This window comes from Dermacentor variabilis, chromosome 5, assembly GCF_050947875.1.
Source record: "Dermacentor variabilis isolate Ectoservices chromosome 5, ASM5094787v1, whole genome shotgun sequence".
In the NCBI taxonomy this organism is placed as follows: Eukaryota; Metazoa; Arthropoda; class Arachnida; order Ixodida; family Ixodidae; genus Dermacentor; species Dermacentor variabilis.
Window position 1 is genome coordinate 67,964,460 of NC_134572.1, and position 25,662 is coordinate 67,990,121.

At 44.1% G+C, this 25,662-nt stretch overlaps 1 protein-coding gene across 1 annotated transcript in view; it reads left to right on the top strand.

Annotated features, from left to right (window-relative positions):
* Positions 1-2,985: 2,985 nt before the first annotated feature.
* Positions 2,986-25,662, top strand: part of LOC142582745 (uncharacterized) — a 40,357-nt gene continuing 17,680 nt past the window's right edge. Inside the window, exons 1-10 of the mRNA XM_075692758.1 lie at positions 2,986-3,151; positions 3,246-3,404; positions 7,353-7,476; positions 8,453-8,539; positions 14,381-14,566; positions 15,484-15,525; positions 17,273-17,405; positions 22,802-22,896; positions 24,208-24,352; positions 24,849-25,054. Coding sequence (XP_075548873.1) covers positions 3,256-3,404; positions 7,353-7,476; positions 8,453-8,539; positions 14,381-14,566; positions 15,484-15,525; positions 17,273-17,405; positions 22,802-22,896; positions 24,208-24,352; positions 24,849-25,054 — 1,167 coding nt within the window. The 5' untranslated portion in view covers positions 2,986-3,151; positions 3,246-3,255. The remainder of the gene's footprint in view (positions 3,152-3,245; positions 3,405-7,352; positions 7,477-8,452; positions 8,540-14,380; positions 14,567-15,483; positions 15,526-17,272; positions 17,406-22,801; positions 22,897-24,207; positions 24,353-24,848; positions 25,055-25,662) is intronic.

Genomic DNA, 25,662 nt, shown 5'->3' on the forward strand with positions numbered 1-25,662 from the left:
GCAGGAGGAAATTCCCTCCACCCAGCCCGAAATTGAACAGGGCTCAGGCCGGTATACTTTCAGGCTTTTACAGACGAGATCCTACCTCACCCCCAGAGCGCTAAGTTGGTGGACCACAACTACCCGCAGTCGTGCTCCAAATGCGGTCACGCATGCTGCTCCTTCGACCACATGCTCTGGCTGTGGCCGTACAACGCGGGCTCTGACCTTCAATACAAGTCCAAGTGGACGCCTTGCTGAAGAGCTCGGATTTCACGAACCAACTACAGGCCGTCCAGAGGGCCCACGACGTCGCGGAGAGTCACCACTTCCCTGTCCCGTCGTGGGCGGAGCCACCAACTTGATTGGGGAGCCTTCGATTCCCTCCATTCAAATAAATTTCCTGGCACTGCCGTACGCGCTCTCGCGTGCTTGCTACCTCAACGTATGGCAGCAGGAATACGGACTCAGGAGCCCTGGAAACTCAGGCTCAAGTCATTAAAAAAAAACGGCAAGAAAGGCATAACCTGAATCACTCTTCTTTACTACAACAAAATGAATGAGTGCAGAATTCCATATGACTGTGTTCTTTTGTTTTATTATTAGAACGAGATACTTCGTTGGGATGACCATACATAGGTCTTAAGAGAGGCTCAATAATCTCACTTAAAATAATGCATTATGTTCTTGCAGTACTAGATTTACCACTCCTGGTTGGGTATTCTATAAAAGTTTCATAAAAATTGGCAATGGCTGTTTCTTTTGAACGTCTCTAAATGTTCCTGTTCTCGCTATTTACGCAATTTTGTCATTCTGGGGATTTTAAAACGAAATAAACACGTGGTGAAGTTGCATGCCTTTTTTTTTTTTGTGATACACCTTTTTGAAGATTTGTCAGAAATATTTATCTTCATCGCCTTAACTGAACTGACTCAATATAATCCCAGATTTATGGGTCAGTCAGAGACAGTTTCTGAATAAGCAAAGTTTGACAATTTGTCAAAAACATAGTCTGGGTGACATAAATTTACGGTCCCGCGGGTCGATAGTAGCATAGGTGTAGATTTACCGAAAAGAAATTGGCGGGTTAAAATGTGTTAATTTTAGAATGATAGACCTTCGGATCTGTAAAATCTCACCATCGTCATCATTATCAGCCTGGTTACGCCCACTGCAGGTCAAAGGCCTCTTCCATACTTCTCCAACAACCCCGGTCATGTACTAATTGTGGCCATGTCGTCCCTGCAAACTTCTTAATCTCATCCGCCCACCTAACTTTCTGCCGCCCCCTGCTACGCTTCCCTTCCCTTGGAATCCAGTCCGTAACCCTTAATGACCATCGGTTATCTTCCCTCCTCATTACATGTCCTCCCCATACCCATTTCTTTTTCTTGATTTCAATTAAGATGTCATTAACTCGCGTTTGTTCCCTCACCCAATCTGCTCTTTTCTTATCCCTTAACTTTACACCCATCATTCTTCTTTCCATAGCTCGTTGCATCGTCCTCAATTTAAGTAGAACCCTTTTCGTAAGCCTACAGGTTTCTGTTTCGTAGGTGAGTACTGGTAAGACACCACTCATCTCTGCAACTCGTTAAAATGCTCTTTTCCACCTTTAGTGAAATAGGAATCTTTTTCTAGAAATCCATGCTAAGTTTCGTAAAACGAAAGTTGATTCTTTTATACAGAGACATTTTACCACCTCACACAAAAATTTTGCTGAAAACTAAAAATAGTCGGGACTCCCGTTAGTCTGTTCTTCTGGACACACCCGGGTGCTGAATTCAATAAATATTGTAGCCTAATTTACTGGTGACTTCGCAACCCTAAACTAATTCCTTTGTAGATTAAAAAAGAAAAAAAAACATCCATATTATGGCCCACCAACTAGACCATCAGTATCTATTTTCTAGCATTTTGAATATATTGGTGCAGACATATGCGGTACAAAAGTAAAACATTACCATAGCCATCCTACGCGCTTCCAATATGAAAGGATGATCTTTCTGTACGCTATCACAAATGGATACTATTTCTTTTAATTCCCAGCTGCAGCCAACTTTCTTTAATTCAAACCCGACAGTACGTGTAACGCCCTTCCTCCTTAGTCTTCAATATTATACTGCCAGTGCAAATAATTGTCTGTAATGGCCCATGCAGATGTGGATGTAAATGTAGAGGACATACCCACTTGGGGGTATGCCAATAATCGGGTACCTCTAGGCAACTAAGCCAAAGTGTGAAGCTAAGAACTTTAATCACAATTTCTGCTGTATTTTTTGCTAATTAAAGAAGACCTGTAACAGGTTCGTGCCAGCAGGTAAAACTTAATTTACTTATTTTGTTTATTTCGATACTTTCGAGGCCCGAAGAAGTTACAGAAAGGAGTGGGGAACTTTATACACAGAGAACAAGAACAAAATAATGCTGCTACCAAGAGTATAACATTCGACTGCAGTTTTAAATGCAATTACATCGGTCATGTGGGCAATGTTGGGCATGTAGTTCCAGTCATTCGAGGTACATGAAATAAAAGAATCATAAAACAACTTTGGACAAGAGAAAGGAACATGGACTTTGTGTTGGCAATCAAATATGTTCTGTACGCAGAATCGCTTCGAAGAAGATCATGTTTTAATTGCCGATTATGATAGGTCTTTATGAAAAGAATTAAATGAAACAACTTTCTATACCATTATGCGACTTATAAACAAATATGAACGTTTTAAACTGCGCGGTGAAGGTCAATGTCGCTGTCGATGGGAAGCAGCAAATAACGATAGGCTTGTAAATATAAGCGATACTGAGAACAACTTCACCACTGCAGAACCAACAAAACTATATAGTTTACAGTAGTAGTTGAGTTCATAATGCGCTTTAAAATAATGAAACAACAAACAATCATGAATTGAGCAGGAGCCGCGGTGACGGTTGCAGCCGTTTTAGCGCTGCAGTAACCGCAGTGCCGTACGCAGCAGTGCGTCGGGTCACGTGATCGTTAACTCCTAAATGCGCGCGAACATTCACGCGAAGTAAATAGCGCGAGTAGCTCGTGCGGCTGTTCCTTTTCACGATATACGTTCAACGGGCGGCCATATCGTTTGCTATCGTAGCAACTTTCTGACATAAACCCGCAGGACAGCTGTCAGCCATTCCTGGAATATACGGAAACGTGCGTGTTTGCTTTTCCATGCCTGTGTTTGCTTTTCCATGCCTGCGGTCTCTAAACCATAATAAGGTTGATTAATTGTTCTCTTTTGGTTTAGGTACCCAAATATGGAACACAGGGGAGCGCGTTCGGGCAAGAAGAGCTTGGTCACGCCGCGTACTTTAATTCCTCGGCGGAGCTCTTCGGCCGATGTGCGGACGGGTCGCAGCAGCCGGTCTGCCTGGACACCCGCCATGTCCGGTGGACGAAACAGACGGTAAGCGAACTTCTGTGTCATTCCACACCTTTGTCGGCCAGATAGTCAAAATATAAGTTAACGCTGTGCATTCGACGATTTCGCTTGAATACGCACACCTCGAGTGTGCATCGGTCCGAGGATGTGTAGAGTTGCACAAGTCAGGGTTGGAAGTACTGGGCGCTACACTTGAAAGTCAATGTTCAGACGCTGCCTGAATTTCCTGGACTGCATTGTGCAGTTATAAACTCCACTGCCTTTGAAACGCGAGTTCGTTCCTGAGTTAGTGCTGCAGTCAGTCCTTAATTCATACCGCTTCGATAGCTTCTGGAGGAAAAGTTGTCAAACCTAGGTGGTGACCAGTCACGCCCAGTGGCGTAGCAACAGGGGGGGCGTGGGCCCCGGGTGCAAGGGGCTAATGGGGGGGGGGGGGGGGTGTCATATACGTCTGAAGACACCCTCTTTCCGCCGGCTTGACTGGACGGAAATGGCAAAGAATGCTCCGGTATCCAGTAGCCCGAGCTCATGCACCCGACGCGTTGCGCCGCAGAATTGCCGGCTGCAGCTCTATCAACACCCCACGAAATAATTTCACGAATGTGCGGGCTAAAAAATTTACTTCGCAAAATGGTCGCTGAACTATTCGCCTTAGCGGAACGTTTCATGTGGGGTGCGCTCGTGCCGTGCGTTCATGCTGCGAGCAGGCGTCGCTAAACATATAGTCGGGCGTTATAAGGCGTTGAGGTTCTTGGGTCCCTCTTCCGTTCCGAACGCGCAGAGAAGAGGAACAAAGACAGCAGCGAGAAGGCGTTCAACGAGCGCGCCCGGCGCTCGCGTTTACAGCGAAGCGTTCGTTGAGAGCGACATTGCATAAGTGCAGCCGTGAAAAGTCGCGAATGGAATTCACTGGATCGTCTTCAGACTCGGTGCCTGGAGTTCCTGGAATTTATCGCCAAATGGAACTTCTTACTTACTTACTGTTACCTTTCGCTTGTTCCTCACAATCTGCGTGTCAGTTGCATCATGCGAAAGGAACTTTTCCAAGTTAAAGCTGATAAAGACGTCCCTGCACTCCACCACGAGTGATGAAATGCTGTCAAACTTGACGATACTGACCATAGGAAAAGAACATGTAAAAAATATATAAACTTTACTACTGTAATTAATGAGTTTGCAGAAGCGAAGTGTCTGAAAAAGAACTTCTGAAGGAAATGCGTCCTTATCGCGGTCATTACTTTAATGCAAAAGGCTCGATGTCCCACCATGGTTTGTGCATCTGCAATATGTATACAATTTTTTATTTATAAATTTTGAATCGTTGTATTCGTTCTTTATCAGTTTCGCGGTGTTCAATAAAAGATATTTCTCCTAGTCCTAGCTAACAGTTTCTTTATCATTTTGTTGTTGTGACTTCATGTCACAAGTACAGTGTCTGTGTCAGCTACACGGAATTTTATTTTTAAAAAAAGTTAATTTTGTAATAATGTTTCCCGATATTCTATGACGTTATGTGTCTTTGTGATTACTAGGAACTCGGTAGCGTGAAAAATATGGCGGATAAGTTATAACCATATCCTGAATAATCCTTTAATTAGTACTTGTAGAGGAAGCACTTCAATTCGAGAATCGAGGACTCAAAGTCATATTAACTCGAGAAAAACTTCTTAAACAAAATCGTTTTGGGTGCTACAGCCTACAGTACTTTGGCACTGCGGGCGGCGCCCAGTATGGCAGCAGCGACAGAAGTATTAAATAGTGGACCAGTGACGTTGATCCCTCAATCGTCTACATTGCGAGTGCAAACCAACAGTAGTGCAAGCTTTCGCTGGCACGGGCTTCATCACGCCCCCCCCCCCCCCCCTTTCTTTTTTTAATGGTGACTCCAAGAATCGATGCGAAGCGTGCTCTATTCTGTGCCCAATCTTGGGGTGGTACTGCAGCTCGGATAATCACGTTTGTCCGTATAGCAGCAAATAAAAACAAGGCTTTATTGATCAGAATATAGAGAACTCGCAATTGTCATAGCATTGACGCCCGCGTCGCAGGGAGGCAGGTGGCATTTTCTAATAGGGTGGGGAGATCAGCAACACTGACAGACCTATGGGCCCCGGGTGCAAGACAACCTAGCTACGCCACTGGTCACGCCCCCGCCCCCCACTTCCTTTATCTTTTATACCTCTAGGTGCAATTTGCAGCTATACTCGGCAAAATAATGTGAAAACAGAAATGTGAAGAAAATGCAGTGCCTGTCCCAACTAAGCCATTTTACAGGAAAGTCAATGTTCAGACACTGCCCGGATTGCCTGGACCGCAGTGTTGAGTAGTGCACTCCTGTGCCTTTTGCCTACGGATGCTGATGTCTTTCTCGCTTGAAAGCTGATAAGGTTATGAAGGCGAAGTTGTTCGAAGTTCCACTTCCATGGGAATTGGAATGAATAGACTTCTAATGCTAGCTGTTAAAACTGCACTGCAGGTAAAGAAAATTAAGAAATAAAGAAAAGGTAAAGAAAAACCTAAAATGTCGGGAACCAGACAAAATAAAAATTTTGTCTTGGTGAAATGTGCCAGGTCTGTTGGAACGGTTTCTTGCCCTTCGTAATACGGTAACTAGCTGGGTGAGCCGGTACGTCTGCATTATTATTACTTACAGCATGCACTAAAAACATGGATGAAGAGATGAAACACGAGCGCTTACGTTTCGTCAGTTCTTCGTCCATGTTTTTAGTGTGCGCTGTAAGTAATAATGCTCTTGTTAATTCATACTGGTGTAATAAAGCTTTTTTTGTTTTTGTTTCCTTCAAAGCTTCTCAAAATTTTTCATTCACTTTTTCATCAACTTGTTCCATTATCTCAGTAACTTGCAATACCAGGAGGCGTTATTCCTCCAAAGGTTAGTGAACTGACTAGTTTACTGTACCAGAATTGTCAGAGTACATTGAATGTTTTTTGCTCCACAACTCAAAGTATAATGTGTACTGTTGACCATTCATCATTGGTAGACATGTGCCCGTAAAGGGTGTCCATGCAAAGTGAGGCTGCTCGCCTTACTGCAATAATGTTGCTTACATTTTGTTTTATCTTTGTTTCCTGACCCTGCTGCCACATGGCCATTCCCACCTACCCTTGCCATTGAGGTGGCCAGCATCGTTGCCACTTTTACAGTGTGGTCCATTATTAAAGGGGACACTCAAATTTTCGGCTCTCGCTTTTCTGGTGCCCTAGTGGCACGTGGCTGTGGAGGCAATGTCAGTGCACTGCAGAAGTGTGTTGAATGTAGTCTGTGCTACCAACCACAAGTTGCCTGCTGTAAATCTAGGCAATTGCACTCTTGTGGAGGAGGAAAATCTGAATGTGCTCTGCACACAAGTGTTCTCTTAAATGTGGACCATTCTTTACAATGGGGTATGGTTGGTACATGCTCCATTTCCTGCCATGCATTGCTTTCCTCTTGCTTCCACCGTCAAAAAGCTGCCTGTTCCTAAGTGTAATTTGATTTACAAGAGCTGGGAATTTATCTGTCTGCTTGATCAGCACCAGCGTTAGCCACCGTAAACAATACACAGGTAAGAATGGCATTGTGCTGGCAGGGTGAGAAAACAAACATAAAAATAATGTAAGCAACACTATCACAGAAGGGCAAGCAGCCTTGCACTCTGCGTGGAAACCATGTGTGCATGCACGTTTCCAATGCACTGTACCTTTCAGTCGAGAAAATGATGCACTTAAAGTCTAGAGTCAAAGAAATGCAGCTATAATAAAGCAGAGTATTATGGCAGTACAACAGCTATGAAGTAGTTGGAGGACTGTGGAAATGGGTAATGGATTACGGAAAGCAGTGCCTGAAAAGTCGAGTAGACTGTCAGCATAAGTGCACACAGCTTAGTCATTTATTCTCTCTACTTGTGGCATACACAAAAAAAATAGTATTCAGTGTGCTGTGCCTAATCTGTTGCTGTCTTTGTGGGTTAGCTCATCTAGCCTGGCTCAAATGGACCGTTTGAGCCAAGGCGCACAGAAACCTGCAAACCTGAAAGACCAGAGGAACTTCAATGACAAGGCCTACCTTTTTGAATGTGTGGACAACTTGTACACTGTGAGTCTACAATGCTTAGATGTCTTACACCCTCCGTGGTGGTTTAGTGGCTATGGCATTGCGCTACTAAGCACGAGATTGCGGCATCGAATGCTGGCCACGGTGGCTGCATTTCGATGGGGGCAAAATGCAAAAATTTGTGTGTACCATGGATTGCATGCATATTAAAGAAATTGAGGTAGTCAAAATTAACCCAGTCTCTCCCACTGCGGCCTGCCTCATAATCAGATCGTAATTCTTGCACATAAAACCACACAATTTAATTTCTTTAATTGATGACGTCTTATCTACCTCTCTATAGAAAGAGTATACGAATAGAATTATTGTATTTTTCAGACAACAGTTGTACAGATCTAAACGTCAAATTTTAATGCTGTACATAACTGTATACGCAGACAATAACATTAGCACTCTTTCAAGGTTACTCGTGACTTTGAATGCTCAGGATGATTATAACAATGTTTTCATACAGGAGCATAGCAAGGGAAGCAATTAAACAAGTGTGATTTAGTAGTGATGGAATTTTCTCACTAATACTACAATGGCTTCTGAGAAAATAATAGTCCATTTCTTTGTCAGATTTCACAACTTTCTCTGCAAAAGTAGATATTTAGTCAGTATGCCTGGTTTTTGCATTAAATACCTGTGGACTACAATCGGGTGACTATGATTGAGGAAGAGCCAAAGAAAACTGTTGCTTTAATAGACGTGCTCTATTTAGTTCGAGATAAGTGTCATTCAGCCATTGCTCTGTTTCCCCAAAATTCTTCTTGGACCTTGTGTGGGATTGTTGCTTGCGCAATGCCTTAGAACTAGTTGGAAGGTGTTCCCCTAAACATGAGTTTGGGGGCTCAAGTAATTTAACCTGAAAGGAGCCACTATCACAAATATCTGTAACCCTTTTAATGTGTTCTTGTGAATGGAACTTTTCTGGCCAGTGGCTAATTCTGCATTTGTACTCATTTTCTTATGGCAGTTTCTCAAGGAGCAGGGATACCCTAACCACACCACTCCCCAGATGTTGAGCAGGATGTCTGCCAAGGAATTTGAAAATGTCATCACAGTGAGTGCTTCCTACTTCATCAGGAACAAGCTACTCTTGCATGCAGTATCTTGAACACTGCCTTCTGTTCATCTTATCCTGAAGTGGATTTACCATGCTGACGTAGGGATAACGAGGGTAAAAAAAAAAGTGGCTGTATTCTCTTTTCATTTTTGATTTTTGAATAGCACCAAAAGGAATTCTTCAGCAGTTTAAAAAGGTTGGTGATCCTAAATGAAAAGTTGGTTTTGGTGGAACTGGAGTAACCAAAGCAATGCAGCATGATTGAACTATGTGGCGCACAATGTATGTGAATGCACCTTAAGCATTCTTTAAGGTTCCAAGAATGGAATAGTGCAAGATGTTGCATTTATCCATCAATCTCTTGACATTTCATGCATTGTGTCAGGCTTACCTCTTTCGTTTTTGCATAATTTGAGCACACTGGGCTTCTCTTTGCACCATTTGTTCGCTTGCGTTTTTCCAATTGCGACATGAAGCAACGAAACCATTAAAGCATTGTATTTCAGTCAAGCCAATTGTGCTTAGTCGTCTATCTAAAAGAAAAATGCCTTTAAATGTTTCGGTGACCCATGTATGCTTCAAGATACATTGGTGCTTTTTCATGTATAACGCGGCACACTCGCTCGAAATCTAAAAAATAAAACAAAGACGGGAAGATCATCAGGAAATATTTCATCCACGCACGTCGACTTCATTTTGCTCTCAATGTCTTTCAGTGTTAAATAGGAGTGGAAGAGTTACAACAGGTTACCATGTAGCAATCATCTGAACAATGAAGTCTATGATGGAGACAATAGAGGACTGCAGGCGTTTCCATTTGAAGCTGTATCTTGTTACGAATGAAGTGCAGCAATGTTTTGTTAAGCATCTCGCTACACTGGTGGTTGACTCTTAGCAAGATGAAGCTGAGGAACTAAATAGTGTTTGTTTTAGGCTTGTATTAGCATTATAAATTTTATGGAAGAGACAATGATACAAGATGCAACCTTGCATTGCAATGAGAGATCAGGAAAGCCTAAAATTTTATTTGTGAAACGCTGGCACAATGAGAGAAGTTGGAGTGGGTGAAATGTGCAGGCTGATTTTGCGCGGGTTGATGTGGGCCATCTAGCCTGTTGCTTCACGTTACTGCATTTTGTTGCACGAGGCAGGAGTGCGAGAAAGATGGCAACAAGGGAAGCCAGGGAAAAAGTTGCATGAGTTTGTACCTAGGTGGTGTTGGTTTGTACACATTATTGAACTGTTGCCATGCGCCGTATCCTTATGACAGTAGCAGCCTTAGTTTCACTCAATTACTTGAGGGAACTGCTGATCTGGTGTCTGCAAGAGCTGCAAGCAGAGCACTTCGGCCAGCATAGGAATGATAGTTAGTACGTGGACTTGCCTGAACTTTGTCCTTCTGGCTTTAAACGGCTTCTTTTATTTGATGAACTGATCATATTCAAGGAAGTGCTGCGGTATAAGTTATTAAAATTGTCCGGCAGCTCGATTCGAACACGGGGCCTGAAGCACACAAGCCAGATATTGCAAACATTACTCCGCAAATGCATGTACAAGCGGAACCATTGCAATTAGCAGCGATTGTGTGGCTTGGTTCTTTCCTTTTGCATTGAAAAAAAGTACATTGCTTTGAACCTTATGCCGTTGAAGGTAGTTAACACGTATAAATGAAGCCGCAAGCACGTCGAAGCCACAAGCACGAAGATAAGACAAATCTGGGTACAGTAGAACCTCATTACCACATATGTGAAAACCCGTAGGGGAAACTCACTAACCGGGGAAATGTACGATCCGAAGTAACTAAAGAAAGTAGGCTAACTAAACTGCAGTTGACGTGACACGTCGCTGAACAAGATGACTACACACGACGAGCTGATGAGCCTCTGGCGCGTTGAGACAAGTCTTGTTTTGCTATTGCAGAGGGTTTTAGGATGCCCCCAGAGAAAAACGTGCCACTCGCATGGGAATGGTGGTGCATTGGGTTATCGCCTACGAAAAGCGTGTATTGCACTTCCAACGCCACATACGCCCCACGCGCTGCAAGACAGATAGGTGAAGATGTTTATCGCAATAAGGTTGACGGTGATAGCAGTGAATACGGCCTGTAACAAAATCTGCTGCTATGAAAACAAGAAACTGAGTGCACGCCAGCGCTTTTACGCGAGATGGGCAGGCGAGTATTGCAGGACAGCTAATGCGGCGGGTGGCTACTGTCTTTGATTGTGCGTGCCTCACTCCTTTTCTTGTTTACGTTCTTGGATTTTACATGCCAGAAGCACGTTTGGGTTGAGGCACGCCGTAGTAGGGACTCCAGATTAATTTTGACCACCAGTGGATCGTTAACTTGCCCCCGATGCACAGGACACAGGCATTTTTTTTTTCATTTCACACCCATCGAAATGCGGCTGCCATGGCCAGGATTTTTCTTCACATGAGATCTAACAATCGGAAAAATCCAACTCCAGTGGCCCTATCTTGAAAGTGATCTGCGGCGGGGACAGAGCGTGCCAAGTGCTGATAGCTTCATGTGTGCTGCGTTCTTGCCACTTAGTTTGTGTTGAAGCGAGGGGCAGCACGAAGGTCAATTCGCTCGCTGCGGCTGTCGCGCTTCCTCCACCATTTTGACAGCGAGTGTGTGCGGTCATCGAAAGAGATGTGGTCATGTTTACTTGTGCGCGTGAGATGCCATACCTGTTAATTTAGTTGGTAAGCAATGTTTACAAGTTTATGTGGCTGGTAAAACTACTATTCTTACTTTGTGTAGCTGTCTGCTAATTGGCTATCGCAATCAATGCTATGCCTTTCTGGCGAAACTGCGACTTTTCTTGTTTACGTGAGATCTAGCGGCTGGAAAACCTGTCGAACGATCGCAGTCTGCAGCAAGGAATGGTGGTGCATTTAGGTTGCCGCCTTTCAGAAGGATGCAGTATGCTTCCAACGGCACCGTGATTTGTGGAACAGATAGGTGAAGATGCTTATCACATTAGAGTTGGCGGCAATAACTGTAAATCCGGTGTGCGACGACCAGGGATGAGTTTTGCTGGTACCGGAATAAGAAACTGAGTGTGCACCAGCGTTTTCACATGAGACGGGTGGGCGAGTATTGCTGTGAGGCTTCCATGGCAGGTGGCTATTGCTCTTGATCGCGTGCGCCTCGTACATTTTCTTGTTTGCATGGCATCTATTGGCCGGAAAGCGTATCATGCGGTCGCACTTTCGCAATCTATTGAACGTTGAGGCCGAAAGACTGCCTTTTCAGGGAACATATGAAACAGTAAAAAGCAGTCGAAACTCAATTGGGTCATTCTTTGTGTTCTCAGTCGGCAATGTTGGCCCTGGGAAATTGTGCGTAACAGGATCGTATCAACGAAGTTCCACTGTACTAAACATCATTCACATGGCGGCTGGACGATCGCAGTGCCAGAATTTCCACGTATTGTAGGGAACTCCATGTTCGAAGCAGCATCGCAGCTAGGTTATGGGGACGAAGGATGCTTCTGCTGTGGCTGAGAACTGATAGCCAGAACATCGTGAGTGATAGCTAGGACTTCGTTCCCCCTATTGTGGGGCCCAGGCAGTGCTCTGAGTAATGAAAGTTACTTGCTCTATGCAAGTGGCGGGCCGTTCCCCCTATGAATGAAACAATAGTAAGTTGGCAGCTGTGCATGCTGGCTTCCTGCTGTGGGCAGTTGAAGTGTGGTTACAAGGGCTCCCAAAGAGTGTTCGGGAAGTCAGCAGGTTTAGCAATTTCGGGTACCTATAAGATCTTGTACAACTTGGACACAGCCTATCCTGTTACATACACATCCAGTGCACCAGCAAGCGAGGTATTGTCTGGCGAGCAGCCGTACCATCTCTTTAGTTAATTGAGGGTCAGCACCATCAATTTTGTAGAGAGCAGGGCAATGTGGGACGGTTCACTATGCTTAAGACAGTCGCTACAGCATTGGGGTAAGGTGAAGAGGATGAAAGACACTGCTGGTCTCGAGTAAACCTTTTGGCTTATCAAGAGTGATGGCGAATTGAAGGCGGTCTTGCATAAAATCTGCAACGAAACACCTTCTGCATACACATGCTACCACACAAAAACTGCACAAAAAAAGCCACGACAGCTGGATGATTTGACTGTTACCGCCAAGTCACTCCTGCTTACTCCTAAACGTTTTGTATGTTTAAACATTTCTTTACAGATTGCAAGTTTTCGTCATGTTTGCATTAGTGGGAATTTGCTGTGTTAATTTATATTGTGCTACTATGCATTCAACAAAAAATAGCCATCTATTTGATGTCAGGGAAGTTGAAATCTTGTGCTGCAGACAATAGAAGTTTTCTTGCATTACTTTCACTTATTTACACCCAATCTTGGCATACTGATCTATGCATGTTCAGAAATGCATTTGGCAGAGGTGCTTGCCTGCCTTCTTTGGCAAATTCCACCACGGTAGTTCAGTGGATGTGGTATGCTGTTGAGCCCAAGGCTGTGTGTTTGGTTCCCAGCCAATGTAACTGCATTGCAGTATGAGCAGAATGCAGCAATGCTTGTGTACTTGTGTTTAAGTGCACATTAAAGGGCCCCTCACCAGGCTCCATAGTAAATTTTGGTTATACGATGGAAGTTGTTACTTGCCCTCTGGGCAGTGTTCTGCCGCAACAATTTTTCAGATCAGCTCATTAATAGCAGAGATAGCAATATTTCAGTGCCCCGAACCAGTAATTTCAGCAGGTGAACTCAACTGTCAAGTGAGACTCTCCACTTGCCCCATCTAACCTCCGCAAGCGAAATGCCTTCCCTGCATTCTCCCATACCGGACCTTGAGGATCATGTGACACATGCGTTGCAGGCCCCGCCTTCATTTTTTTCTCCTCACTTTCTTGCAGTGCGGTGCACTTCCGCTGACGGCATCGCGCATGAGCTGTTTTGTCACATTTCACACAGCGCACGATTTTGTGCACTGTGCATGAGGACACCTGACTAGTGCCATAAGTCAGTGCTACACAAACACTAAGGCAGACAAGCAGATCACAGAGCATGATTCCATGCTGGAACACGATAGAAAATGACTGTTTCAGTGTCTGCATGTGTGACTGCACAACGGTGGGGACAAGCAGACAAAACAGAAGTACATCTCTTGCTGCGGTGCCAAGTAAAACAAAAACATGCAGACATTTGGTTTGTGTGTTTTATTATTTCTCTTAGCTTTAATTCGTCAATTCAAGCAACAGATCACACAAGTAACAGATGTTGCCTTGAATAATTCTCGAAGTTGTGTGTCTCGATGATTGACGTCGCACTGCGAACACGAGTACGTAGGCGCAGGAACATGTGCACATCACCGTCTGGCTTCGAGTGCGGTCGCCGCGGGGGAAAGGGAAGACGGCGTTCGGATTGAAATTTCAGACATTTGCGCTGTGCATAGCGATATTATAGTTCGCAAACACTATCAATAGCGCGCATTGTATGCTCTGCGCGCTTGTCAGCCCAAAATGGGCCAGACCTAGTGAGGGGCCCTTTAAGGAACCTTATTTGGACTTTCATAGTGCATTCTTGTGATGCAAAGGCAATCAATTATCAGATAAGGAAAGACAGCCATTGGCAGCAATGGATATTCTCAACTGTGAACCAATTTAGTTGCAACCTGAAGCCACACTTCTTTATTCTTTTAGCCCTTCATCGTTGGCTCACACACCACTGCCATTGCTATTGCAATATAATAGAAAACACAGTGATGGATGAGGTTCAGTGCTGAGCTCTGTTAGTGTCCAGCTTGGCCTTGATATTTTGGACGTGCATAATGTGCATTCATTACTGGCACAAAAAGTAATTGAATGTTCATGCAGTTTTTAACAAAGTTCTTCGAGCCCAACTTCAAGCTGGGTGGCGGATTGCGGATGGAAGATGTGGTGCTCGAGCAGCTGCGCCGGCTGGGTTATCCATACCCATTACACAAGAGCATGCTGTTGGGAATCGGTTCCCAGCCACACAAGGCCCTCGCCATCATCACCTGGCTGGCAGACTTGGCCAAGGTAAGCATGAGTAAACAGGGAATGTTTTCACCAGCATGCTTACTTCTGCAAATGTCCTTTGTGTTTCCAGATGAGTACTGCTGGACATAACTGGTCCATGGGCAGAAAACGTCGCCTTTTTTTTTTTTTTTTTTTTTTTTTTTGCAGCTGAGTTTCTTTCACCTGGTGTCCAATCTGTGGCTTTCGCATCTTTTTAGCAGTAGTGTTGCGAACTGTCACTGTTTTAACCAATGTCATGGGAACAGTACAAATACAAATGTTTGAAGAATGATTTCTTTAGCCTTGCGGAGCTGCTATGACAGCAGGCATGGTTGGTATTCTAGAATTCAGTTCTCTTTAACCCAAGCAACAGAAAAAAATTTATTAGGGCACGTCCAATCAAGCTAAAACGCACTGTTCAGGTTTCTGAAGTATCTGTACACGTCTTCCCCTTACACTCTTAGACAAAAGTACATCCTTTGGGGTGTATATCTGCCACACAACGATAATCATCTACCTTGTTTGCGTTTCCTTTCTTGAAAACGCCGCACCCGCTACTTTCCTGTCGGGAATGCTATGTCATGCTGATAATGCGCATACCGTTCATTATTGGGAAGTACCACGCTCGCCACATTAAAGAAAGGAAATGCGGACAAGACAGATGACGATTATTGTTATGTGGCAAAAGGGCGTAATTTTGCTTAAGAGTGTATACTAGTGGCCATAGCTAAGAGCCTTGAACGTTAAAAGGGTGCATGCAAAATATATGCTTGTAAATCTAGTAGTAACTAAAAGCTGGTGGGCAGTTCCATTCACTGTTTTTGTTCAGCTCTAATAACATAGTATTTGGCACACTTTTTGGTGAGGCTGGAAATTAGGCAAAGAAAATGCTGTGTTCTTAGTGGCTTTTTGCTGGTGGTTTTGTCTTTTCTTTGCAGTACCACGACTCTGTGAACCCACTGATGGACTTCTTCAGCTCAGTAAGTTATTGGCTTTCCTTTTACCGTAGCCTTATTTGCATTTTTAAGAAAATTTACTGTGGCTCTCTAGTGCTCCATAAGAATTATGCACAATTTCAGTGGGGCAAATGAAACATAAAGTGACAACCCCACTTCACTTCAAAAGAATCCAGTGTCCCAATTGGGTACTGCATACTCATGCATAGGACATATAATATACTGATATGCAAGGAGATGTACAGGCGCTGACAAAAGTGGCATACTCCATGCAGCGGGAGCCGGAGCAGCGGCACACTGTATCGCGATGTCATGTACATTGACATGAGTCAAGCGACATGTCTGCCGATAATAAAAGGCACCCATTGGCTGTCTCGATCCCAGATGCTGCCTGTAGATGGCGTTGCGATGCAGTTTGCCGTTGCTCCGGCTCCTGCTGCCTGGAGTATGCCACTTTTGTCCACGCCTGCACAGCAGGTGTGGATAAATTCAAAGAGTCTTGAAAAAAAAAACAATTTGCACAGTGCTTCACTTGTAACCATATCTATGTGCTTTGTCCAAGATAGGTTATTTGGGATCCATAAGCCCAGATATTTATGTTCTATTACCTCTGAGAGTAATGCTGTTTGCTCAGTAATGAAAAAGGAGTAACCTCTTCTTGCAAGCTATTTGCATAAAGTTTTTTTCTTTTTTCAAAATTGTAATCTGCCATTTCTCTCACCACAATCTTTTTTAGAGGTTTTCGTTTAACGGACTTGATCTTCATTTGAACTAACCATTTCATAAGTCACGCAGACATTTGCACATAGCTTAATATTAACATTATTATCACTAATAATGTCATTTATAAAATTAGGAAACAATAAAGGGCCCCTGGGAACTCCAGAATCAATGCCAACACAATTTAAGGAAGCGCTGTTTAGGGAAACGTACCTATCGTGGTTTGAAGGTGAGCTCTAATCCATGCTAGCAGTTTGATTTGTTTTTACAAAAACATAATTTATGTAGTAGTTTATTGTGAGAGACTTTGTCAAATGCCTCACTAAAATCCATGTATGTAACATATGTTTTCCTTTATTTATTGCGGATGTGAAATTGCGTAATTCCAATTTGAGTAACTGCGTCTAAACCAGTGTTGAGCATTTGTTAGCACTTTGTGTTGTTCAAGAAAATCGGCTATATGTTTATAAATTACGTGCTCGAAAATTTTACAAGTAGGTCTTAATAAAATCGGTCGGTAATTTTTTATTAGATTCGTCACTGTATTTGTGCAGTGGTTTGAGTCTGGCTGTCCTTCAGATGTCGGCCAATATACAAGTTTTCAGGGGCTTATTAAGCAATACAAACAGGTACTTCACACACCATTTTGCATAACATCCTAAAAAACCACTTGGGATATAATCCGGGTCAGGAGATCTTTTAACGTCTAGTTTTAGCAAAAGGTTGAAAATGCCATGCTCATAAATTTTCACATCTGGCATAAACTTAAAGATTTGTGGTTGTCTGTGGTGTAGCAGATCATTCTTTCTGCGATTACTATAGAATATAGTACCCATTCACAGCATCCACGCATTACAAAGCCAGTGAGTCTCTCATTATAAAGTCAATACCTTGAGTATACAAGCAATATAGTATTCATCAAATTTTATGATGTTTTAGCTTTGGCTGGCATTTTTTATATTGTAAAGTTGGAAAGACGTTGAATGGGTTTAGCACAAAATTGCACATAGCATTAACAGTAGTGCTGTAGTGACAAAATGCATTTTTTCAGGGAGACTTTTCATCCGGCACTCCTGGGAAAAACCAGGCTGGAGGAGGCAGTATCTCGGGGTTGCTGCTGGAGCACTGCATGCGTAAGGGAGATAAGGACACCGACGATGATGATGACTTCCTTGACAACTTGGGTAAGATCTTTTGTGTATGTTTGTGCACTATGATAACCTCGTGATGACAGTGCTTCCCAAACTGAGATCCGGAGAAAATTTTAGGCACTGCAAACAATAAAATTGATATGGCAGTGTATGCTTGACTGTTATAATCCATAGCCTAACTTGGTACGTTGAAATCTTAATAACACAAACTCAAAGGTGCCAGAAAATATCTTTGAGTTCGAATTCAAGGGGCCCTGAACCACCCCTTGGGCTGGGTGAAATATAGGCCACGGGTAGCATACGCTGTTCGCACTCTCTTCTAGATGCACTGTTTCGTCATTCCCTTCGATGGCTGTTATTGGCAGATAGCTGACATCAAGCTGCTGTCAGCTACATGGCTTATATACCAAGGCAACCGCGAGGTGTCTCCATGAGCCCACTGGCTAAGCATACTGTGGCTCGCTGAGGACAACCGCGTTTGGTTTCCACAATCGCTTGGTTCATGATCCCACAACTTTCGCATAATATGAAAGTTGTGGGATCGTTCCCCATTTGCGGCAAGTTGTTTTTTTCATCAACTTTCATTCCCATTAATTTATCGTTTCTTTATTTCATTTATTAAGCACAAGTAATTTCCCCTATGTTCTCCTTGGTGTCAGTGTCTGTTGGCTTTTTATGATATGACTAATAAAAATCGGGCCCCTTGATTAACCAAATTTCTTCTCGTTAACTAGAAGGTTTGTCTCTCGTATAGTCGACTACTATGGAGCAAAGGATTAATGGTTTCTTTTGTTTATCAGAATGCTGGCATGCAAGCAAACACATGGAAAAAGAAAATGCAATGCCAAAATAAATGCAAATGGCAATAATTACAACTTCGTGCTTTAAGTAGGCATGCACATTCCTCAGAGAGGTGAGACGGCAAAATATTGCAAGAAGAGGTGGAACATTGCTATAAAGGAATATGCCTGTTGCAGATAGTATCCCAAGCTGGCTAGGCCAGTGCACTAGCTACTCTCCCCCCCCCCCCCCTCTTTTTCTTTTGGGTGGGGGGGCGGGGGCTTTGGTCACATCAGTCTTCAAAAGCAGTGAAGAACACAAGATGAGGTCATTACGAGTAATACAGCATTTGCACGCATCTCGGTAGCTTATTCTGAATACCCTGATCCATTCTTTTTTGTCTGCTTGCTAACACAGTCATCTTCGCGAGCTTCATCTGGCACCGGCGAACTCGTGTCGTGCTCCGGAGCTGGCACTTCAGTGCCTGCAACTCTGAAAAGGAGCAGACGCCTTCTTCTGTTTGGCCGGCCGCGTCCATGCACACGTACATGTCCATTGTCGCATCTACGGAACGATGCAAAATCCAATTTAAGTATCCCTGAGGCATTTGCTTGGCCATGCTGCTCGTTTTGCCCATCTGTTTACTGCTCTCAAAGCTGTTCAGCTTACCTTTATTGCCAGCCTCGTTTGTATGGGATGTTTCCGTGCTTGAAGAGGGTACAATTTCTTTTCCTGTGGAGTTGGACAACGACAAACGTCATTTTGCTGCTGGCTTAATCCTCGCTGACTGGGATTGGGGCTTCGGCTTGCTCAAGTACACCGGCAGCCCTTTGAACAGCCTAGGAACGGCGCCGGGCCGCAGCTTAGCCTTCTCGCTTTGCAAACACAACGTCCGTGGTGTCAAAATGCCTTTTGCACACTCGGATGTGTTGAGAGTCGAAGGTACAGCCGCCGGCTTCCTGTAGCGGTATTGCAATTTCCACTTCTCGCGCTCATTGGTGTCACTAGGCAAACAAAACAATACCTCTTTGCTCGTACCTCTGTAGTCAGTGCGACAACGCGGTACACAGCAAGGTTTAGGCATTGTTGCTCCGTGCACTATTCCTGTGCCCTTGTACACAATCCTCAAAGCCGTCAGATAAACAAATTATCTGTTGAAATGCAGAAAACAGACTGCCAATGCCGCCGTATTCGTTAGGCACCCAGCTCTCCTGACGCAGCGCATAGCTTTCATCTAGCCCCCATTGTGCTTCCAGCGCCCCCGCGCAGCAGAAGCTGTGGCAACATAGCAAGCTCTCCCATATCGTTACAGCGGAATTAAGTGGAGCCAGCTACGCTTTCGCGTGCACTCTGCCCCTGCAGCTGATAGCATCGCCCACACTGGGACGACGCTATCATGAAAATTGGGGACTGAATGCATCGTCTGCCTCTCGCTCCAACAAGTCGCTGAAGCTCGAGATTATGCTACCTCCATTACTAAACATGCGAGAAGATAGCTAACATGATGCCACGCCGTCTCGCTACGCCCACTCTTTTCAATCACCACAGATTACCTCTAAAGAAGGCTGCACAGCTGCGTATGCGCTCATCCACGCTTGCAGCCATGCGCAGCCACGGTTCCAGAATTCCAGAAATTGCAAAGTGCCAACTTACCCCTCCCCCTCACCCCTCCTGCTTGCGCTTGATCGAGTTACTGCGAGCAAGCTACCTTCCCATTTTTTTACCCTTTGCTTGCACAGGAAGGCAGCACTCCTGAAGCCACCACCTCTTTCTTGCCACATCCTCGCACATTTTCATTTGCACCTAAAGCACAAAGTGCGCGGGCCGCGTTAGGATCTTATCACACTTGAATTTTACAAGGAACATAATGCGGCTGCACTGCAGCGGTCGCTCATGTCTCGCCACGCGTGGTTTGAGAGCTGCGTTTGCAATCGCTCTTGTATTTCAATCATTTGACCATCAACATCTGCGGAAGTTTCCATTCATTGCCTTGGCATTCCTTTGCGCAGAAGCGAAATTCGTTCTATTGAAATCGCATACACACTTAGTTATCTTGAGGTTCTAAATACATGGTTTTCTATGGACAAGAGATTATGGAAAGGTAAATACTTCATCATATCGAGAATTTCGTTATGTTGAAGGTCCCTATATCGAGGTTCAACTGCATACGTGCAATGCAAAATGAAGGCCTCGCCTCACCCAGCAATCTGCACTTGACCTGGCCTTCCATCGGTCTACTCTATCCTATGCCTGCAAATTGCCTATTTCAATCGCAACTATCTCAGCTGTGCCTCCCTTCCCTGGTCATTTATTCTGCTCTCCACTGGAACACCAGTTATAAGCCCTACATGTTACGTGGCCTGGCCTACTATGTTTCTTCCTCTCGATCTCAACTAGAACTCTGGCACCACCATTCGCTATCTAATCCACATCACTGTAATGCCATTGAGATGCTGTCGGTAATAGAGTAATAATACACCAGTAATTTTTCATCCCATCGCTCATTGCAGTTCTTGAGCTTCTTCTCAAGCTTGATAATTCAATGGCTATGGAATTTTGTTGCTGAGTTTATGAAGGAGTGCAAATTGTTATCGCGACTGCCTCGCTTGCTTGACGAGGTTTCCGCCCACGAATCAAATAGTTCTGGTCACTAATAGCATACTGTACAGCGGGAATCACATTTGTTTAGTGGTCAAACAACCAGCTGCGGACTATGAGCGTCTGAAGTAGCGGTAAATGCTGGGTTATAGATCTGTATGTGGCTTTATAGCGCATTGTCCAAGCATGTGGCATGGCCATACGAGGTCTTATTGCGGCGTTAGCCAGTGTGTTTTTTACTTTCGTTAGAGGAGGATGAAAACGTTTTCTTCTTCGGCATTGTTCGTCCCGTAGTCTACGATGCACTCACTTGCTTTACGCAAATCGTGTCCTTGTAAATAACCATCAGATTTTTATTTTTTTTTCTGATCCCCTTTGGATATTCCTGCTTTACAGGGCCAGAAGGCAATGCCGAAGCACAAGACATATTTATTATGCTGGTTTACCAACCGCAGTGATCGATGTGTTGAGCAATGCCATCAGCGTCGTACAGGAAGCCAACATAGACATAGCATAACGATTTCAAGTCTACTAGATTCAAATGCGTGAGAACGATGCCGGTAGCCAACAAAAATATTTTATAACAATTGGCGCTTAATGTTTTGGGGCTGCATTATGTTGGCTGTGCACGAGCACTCTTATGTTTTAGTTCTTACGCCAAGTGGTCAGATAGGCAGATCTTCCAAATAATGCTGGAACCATTGCTCTTCGTTGGGTAACAACTGATACGGCCAACATAGTTTATAGCACACGCACACACCCTGGCTGATAGTGCATGTTGCATGTTTGCACAGCGAAATGTCACTGGCTTACACCGGCGACACATTTTTTTCTGCTTTCATTTCTCTTTTCTTTGTTATTTTCTAGGTTTCAATTTCAGCCTCAGCTAATTTTTCCCAATGCTTTCCTCAGCTTCATTGTCTGTTGGCTTTATGCGGTCATGATAGAGCCCCTCGGTTTCCTCTCTCTTTCATGCATAGCAAGGGTCTCAAATGTGGCAGCCTTCATGTAATTAGGTAGCATACAGGTGTTTTTTAGCCACGTTCCTTTTTTTTTTAGCCATGTTCCTGCTCTCCCAAGTTCACAAAAAAGATGTTTCATTTGCTTTCTTGCACACGTCCATTTGCCATGTAGTAGCTGAACGCAGTTGCAGGCTTCCGTCCAAATCAAAGTAGCCGCCGCCGGGCATGAAATCGACAGGGCTCCAAAGAGAACTTGTGCGAAAAGTTGAAGTGTGCTCATGTTGAGCCCCAAATGTTGATGCTTGTTTTGCGTGTACGTCTTAAATATACACACTAGAGCTTCCCTGCAAGTGTGCACACTGCGAAAGCATAGAAAATCACTTTGTTGTCTCTCAATGACAAAGCAAGGTAAAAAGGCAACACAAGTTATGGCGACTGTGCAAAGCACAGACATGTTACTGTCCTTTTAAAAAAACAAAATACATACAGCATACTAGATGTCATGCAGTCCCCTCTCGGGCAGTGCCTCGGGTCCCAAAAAGCGCACATAAGTACGTCGAAAACAGAGAAAAATGCTTGGCCATCTGCACATAGTTACAGCTGCAGTGAAGCAGATTACATTGCAGCTCCGTTGAATCGGACAACACTGCAGAGTGCTCTTACCAAATTATTTCCATTGTATAATTCAGACATCTGAAATGCGATCACGTCAAAGAAGATACGCTTACCGGCCTCCAAAGACAAGACGGCTTGTCGATTTCGGAAAATGCTATTGCAGGCTACTCACAACTGAAACTTGCTGCGGCCTATTATTGCCCACATTGTTCCCATAGTCTCCAGACAGCACTTGCATCATCATCATAAAGAAAACCATGGTGGCTGCCTACAGGCGCTACAAATTCTTGTCTATAGGTGTCCGTGATGGTTAGTCATACCTCAAACCTCATTGGTTCTTATCAAATAAGCATGTCTTTTATTCAATGGTGTTGTCCATCTTACGACTGTTTTCCGTAATATACAGTTTCTTCATAGAAACACTTTATTGCATGAAAAATTTAAACCTGCTTTGGTTTCATGTTCCTTGTGCAGTGCTGGAAGCTGTTGGTACCGTAGAGCCACTAGAGGAGATTGAGAAGCAGCTAGCAGAGCAATGCGAAGAGGTGCAAAGACTGACAGGTCTCATGGTGTGTACAGCGCTTTGCCAAATCTTAGTGTGCAGAGTTCAGTCTTGCACTCCAGAAGTAGTTTCTCTGCTACACCAGGCCACCAGATGTTCAGTGAAGCCGTCTAGGGACCAACTGCTGAATCTTCTTTGCGAGCTTTTTGTGTGTTTCAGCGAAGCCGTATGGAGGAGCTGTACAATGGTTTTCGGGCAGTGGCAGCATGGTTGATAGTTAAAGCTCGATCCAGCGAAACCCGATTTTACAAAGTTCCCAATCTAATGAAGAAATTTACATTGCCCGGCAGGCACCCATAGTTTTCAATGTTATCATCAACCCGAATTAACAAAACAAACTCTATTTAACAAAGTTTTTCCTGAAATAAATGAGTGAAAAAAGCGGTGATTTCTTTCTGATTTTGACAGATGGGTTCTTCAAGTGTGCGCTCTAAAGCTATCGCATTAAAACATCTAGGTGCCATGGTTGCATCCCTAGCTTTATTTTGACGAGACTGCATGCCACACCCATTCAAGGAACAGCCAACTCAACACTGCCTTGCCAGGGGCAGCGGTGGTTGCTTTCGTTATATTATGGTTTATGCGACAGATGACTGCATTAGCGGCAAGTACAATGCTGTGGTAGCCTTTGCGTGTTCCTACGTTGCAATTTTAGATTTCGAAGGACCGAGAAGTTCCTTTCTGAATTTTATGAAGTTCCCAATTTAACTAAATAATTTGAGCGTGGTTATCACATTGTTAAATTGAGTTTCAGCTGTATCTAATATTAGCCAGGAACAGCCCAATGGCCAGGGCATTGGTGAGGACTCCAGCTGTGTGTAGGCATCAGTGATGGGCCATCACTAAGAACAAACAGCACTGCAGCCTGGATTGCAGCCTTGAATTGGCCACATGACCAGGTCATCTGAATGCACAGCCGAATGCACAAACGGCAACATCCGTCCGATATAGCGGAGAATGCTTAAGTACTTTGCTCGGATACTAGTAAAGCATTTGAAGGCTCTGGTATAGCGAAGGACATGCGCTGGACATAGTGAAGTGTTTGCCACAGCTTGTAATATAAGCAGGACTTTGCAAACCTTATGAAGGGTGCGTCATCTTCCTTATGCAGCTTCACTACATTTGATGTTTGAGTTTGTTCGATTTGCATATGTCTGCAAAGGTTTTTACAGCATGAATTACGGGCTGATTGGCTTTCCTCTCCTGTGTTCAGTCTAACGGTTGTCGTTCGAGCTTCTAGCATGACATTTCAATCTTTCATGTGAAACGATAGATTCAACTGCATGCTTCTGTTTCTTTTTCACTGTTTTTGTTGCAGGAAGAGCGAGAGATGCTCAATAAGGAGCTGCAGGAAAAGAAACAGAAAATTCAGGGCTACGAGAAATACTTTGAAGGCATGGCTACGCACTTCGAAGAGAAGAGGCTAGAAGTGGAAAAGAATCAAGAGAAGCTAGCTGCCCTCGGTGCGTTAATTACTCCTCTCCTTCACCAGCTTAATGAAATGTGTTATTTGGCTAGTTTGCACATGTTGCAGGCCAGAAACATGGTGCAGCAATGAAGCGCACACTTCCAGATAGTTATTTCCAGAAGAAAGCTGTCATTGTGTACATCCATCAAAAAATGTGATCCTTGTGTTAGGGAGCCATCACTTGTGCTTCACAGTAGTGAATTTAGCTTCCTGAGAGATTGCTTTCAAATATACAGTACCTTGGTGGGTGTGCTTCTTTCTTCTCTTTTTGTGAGATGTGCTGAATTTGTCAGAGTTATTCTAGAAATAAATCAGTTGGTCAGCAGAAATGACATGGACAGGGACACACTTCAACGTCCTCATTGTTGCACCACGATTCCAATCTCCTTTGCCAGCACGCTGCGACACTGTTGATGCACTAGTGACATTGTTCGCCCTGCACTTCGATTCTGGCGACCCATGGTAAGTTGTCGGAGGACGTTTTGCTGCAGATGCCACCAGAAACAAATTGAAGGAGGAGCTAGCCGATGTGCAGGCACTGTGGCGACAGCAACACTCGCGCCACGAGGACAAGCCGACACTGCAGCAGCGGCAGCAGCGGCTCGAGCAGGACCTTTCAGCTGCACGCTCCCAGTACGAGGCACTCCGGCAGCAGCACGAACTTTCTAGCCTACAGTTGTACAACATAAACGAAAAGGTGGGCTGTCTTTTACGTACACCTTTGAGCCAGAATTGTGTGGTGCATCTTTTGCAAGAATACAGTAGAATCTTGTTAATTCAAACTCCGAGGGGACTGGAAATTTGTTCAAATAAAACTCTGTAGGTGAGTGGTGACGTGATCGAGCATGTGCTAGGTAGCTCTTTCTTCCTTTAAGCCGGTTGGGAAAAGAGAGTGTGCGGTGCTCTGGTTTGGTCTCAGCCCCTTGGGCGTCTTATCTCGTTGATATTGCAGAACGTGAAATTACGGTAGCGAGCAACGCATCGAACTTTAACTTGGGTTTGTCCAAAAACCAGTTCATAGGAGCGACAAAATTACCGTGTGCCGTTTTTCGAATTTTAATTCATGGGAGTTTTTCTCTAGTCAAGCACATAGGACTTTGCCGGGACTAACAGAGTAGTTTAGGTTATTCGTAAGTTCAAATTAAGAGATGTCGAATTGCTTGCATTTCACTGCACTTGTTGACTGCTCATGTGCTGGCAATGATTTGCTGAAAATGCCAAAAAACATGCATACTGAGTACGAACGGTACTTCAGTGTCGTTCAATGCTGCTTGTCAGCCTTGTTCAGCTTGAAGCAGTGGTAGC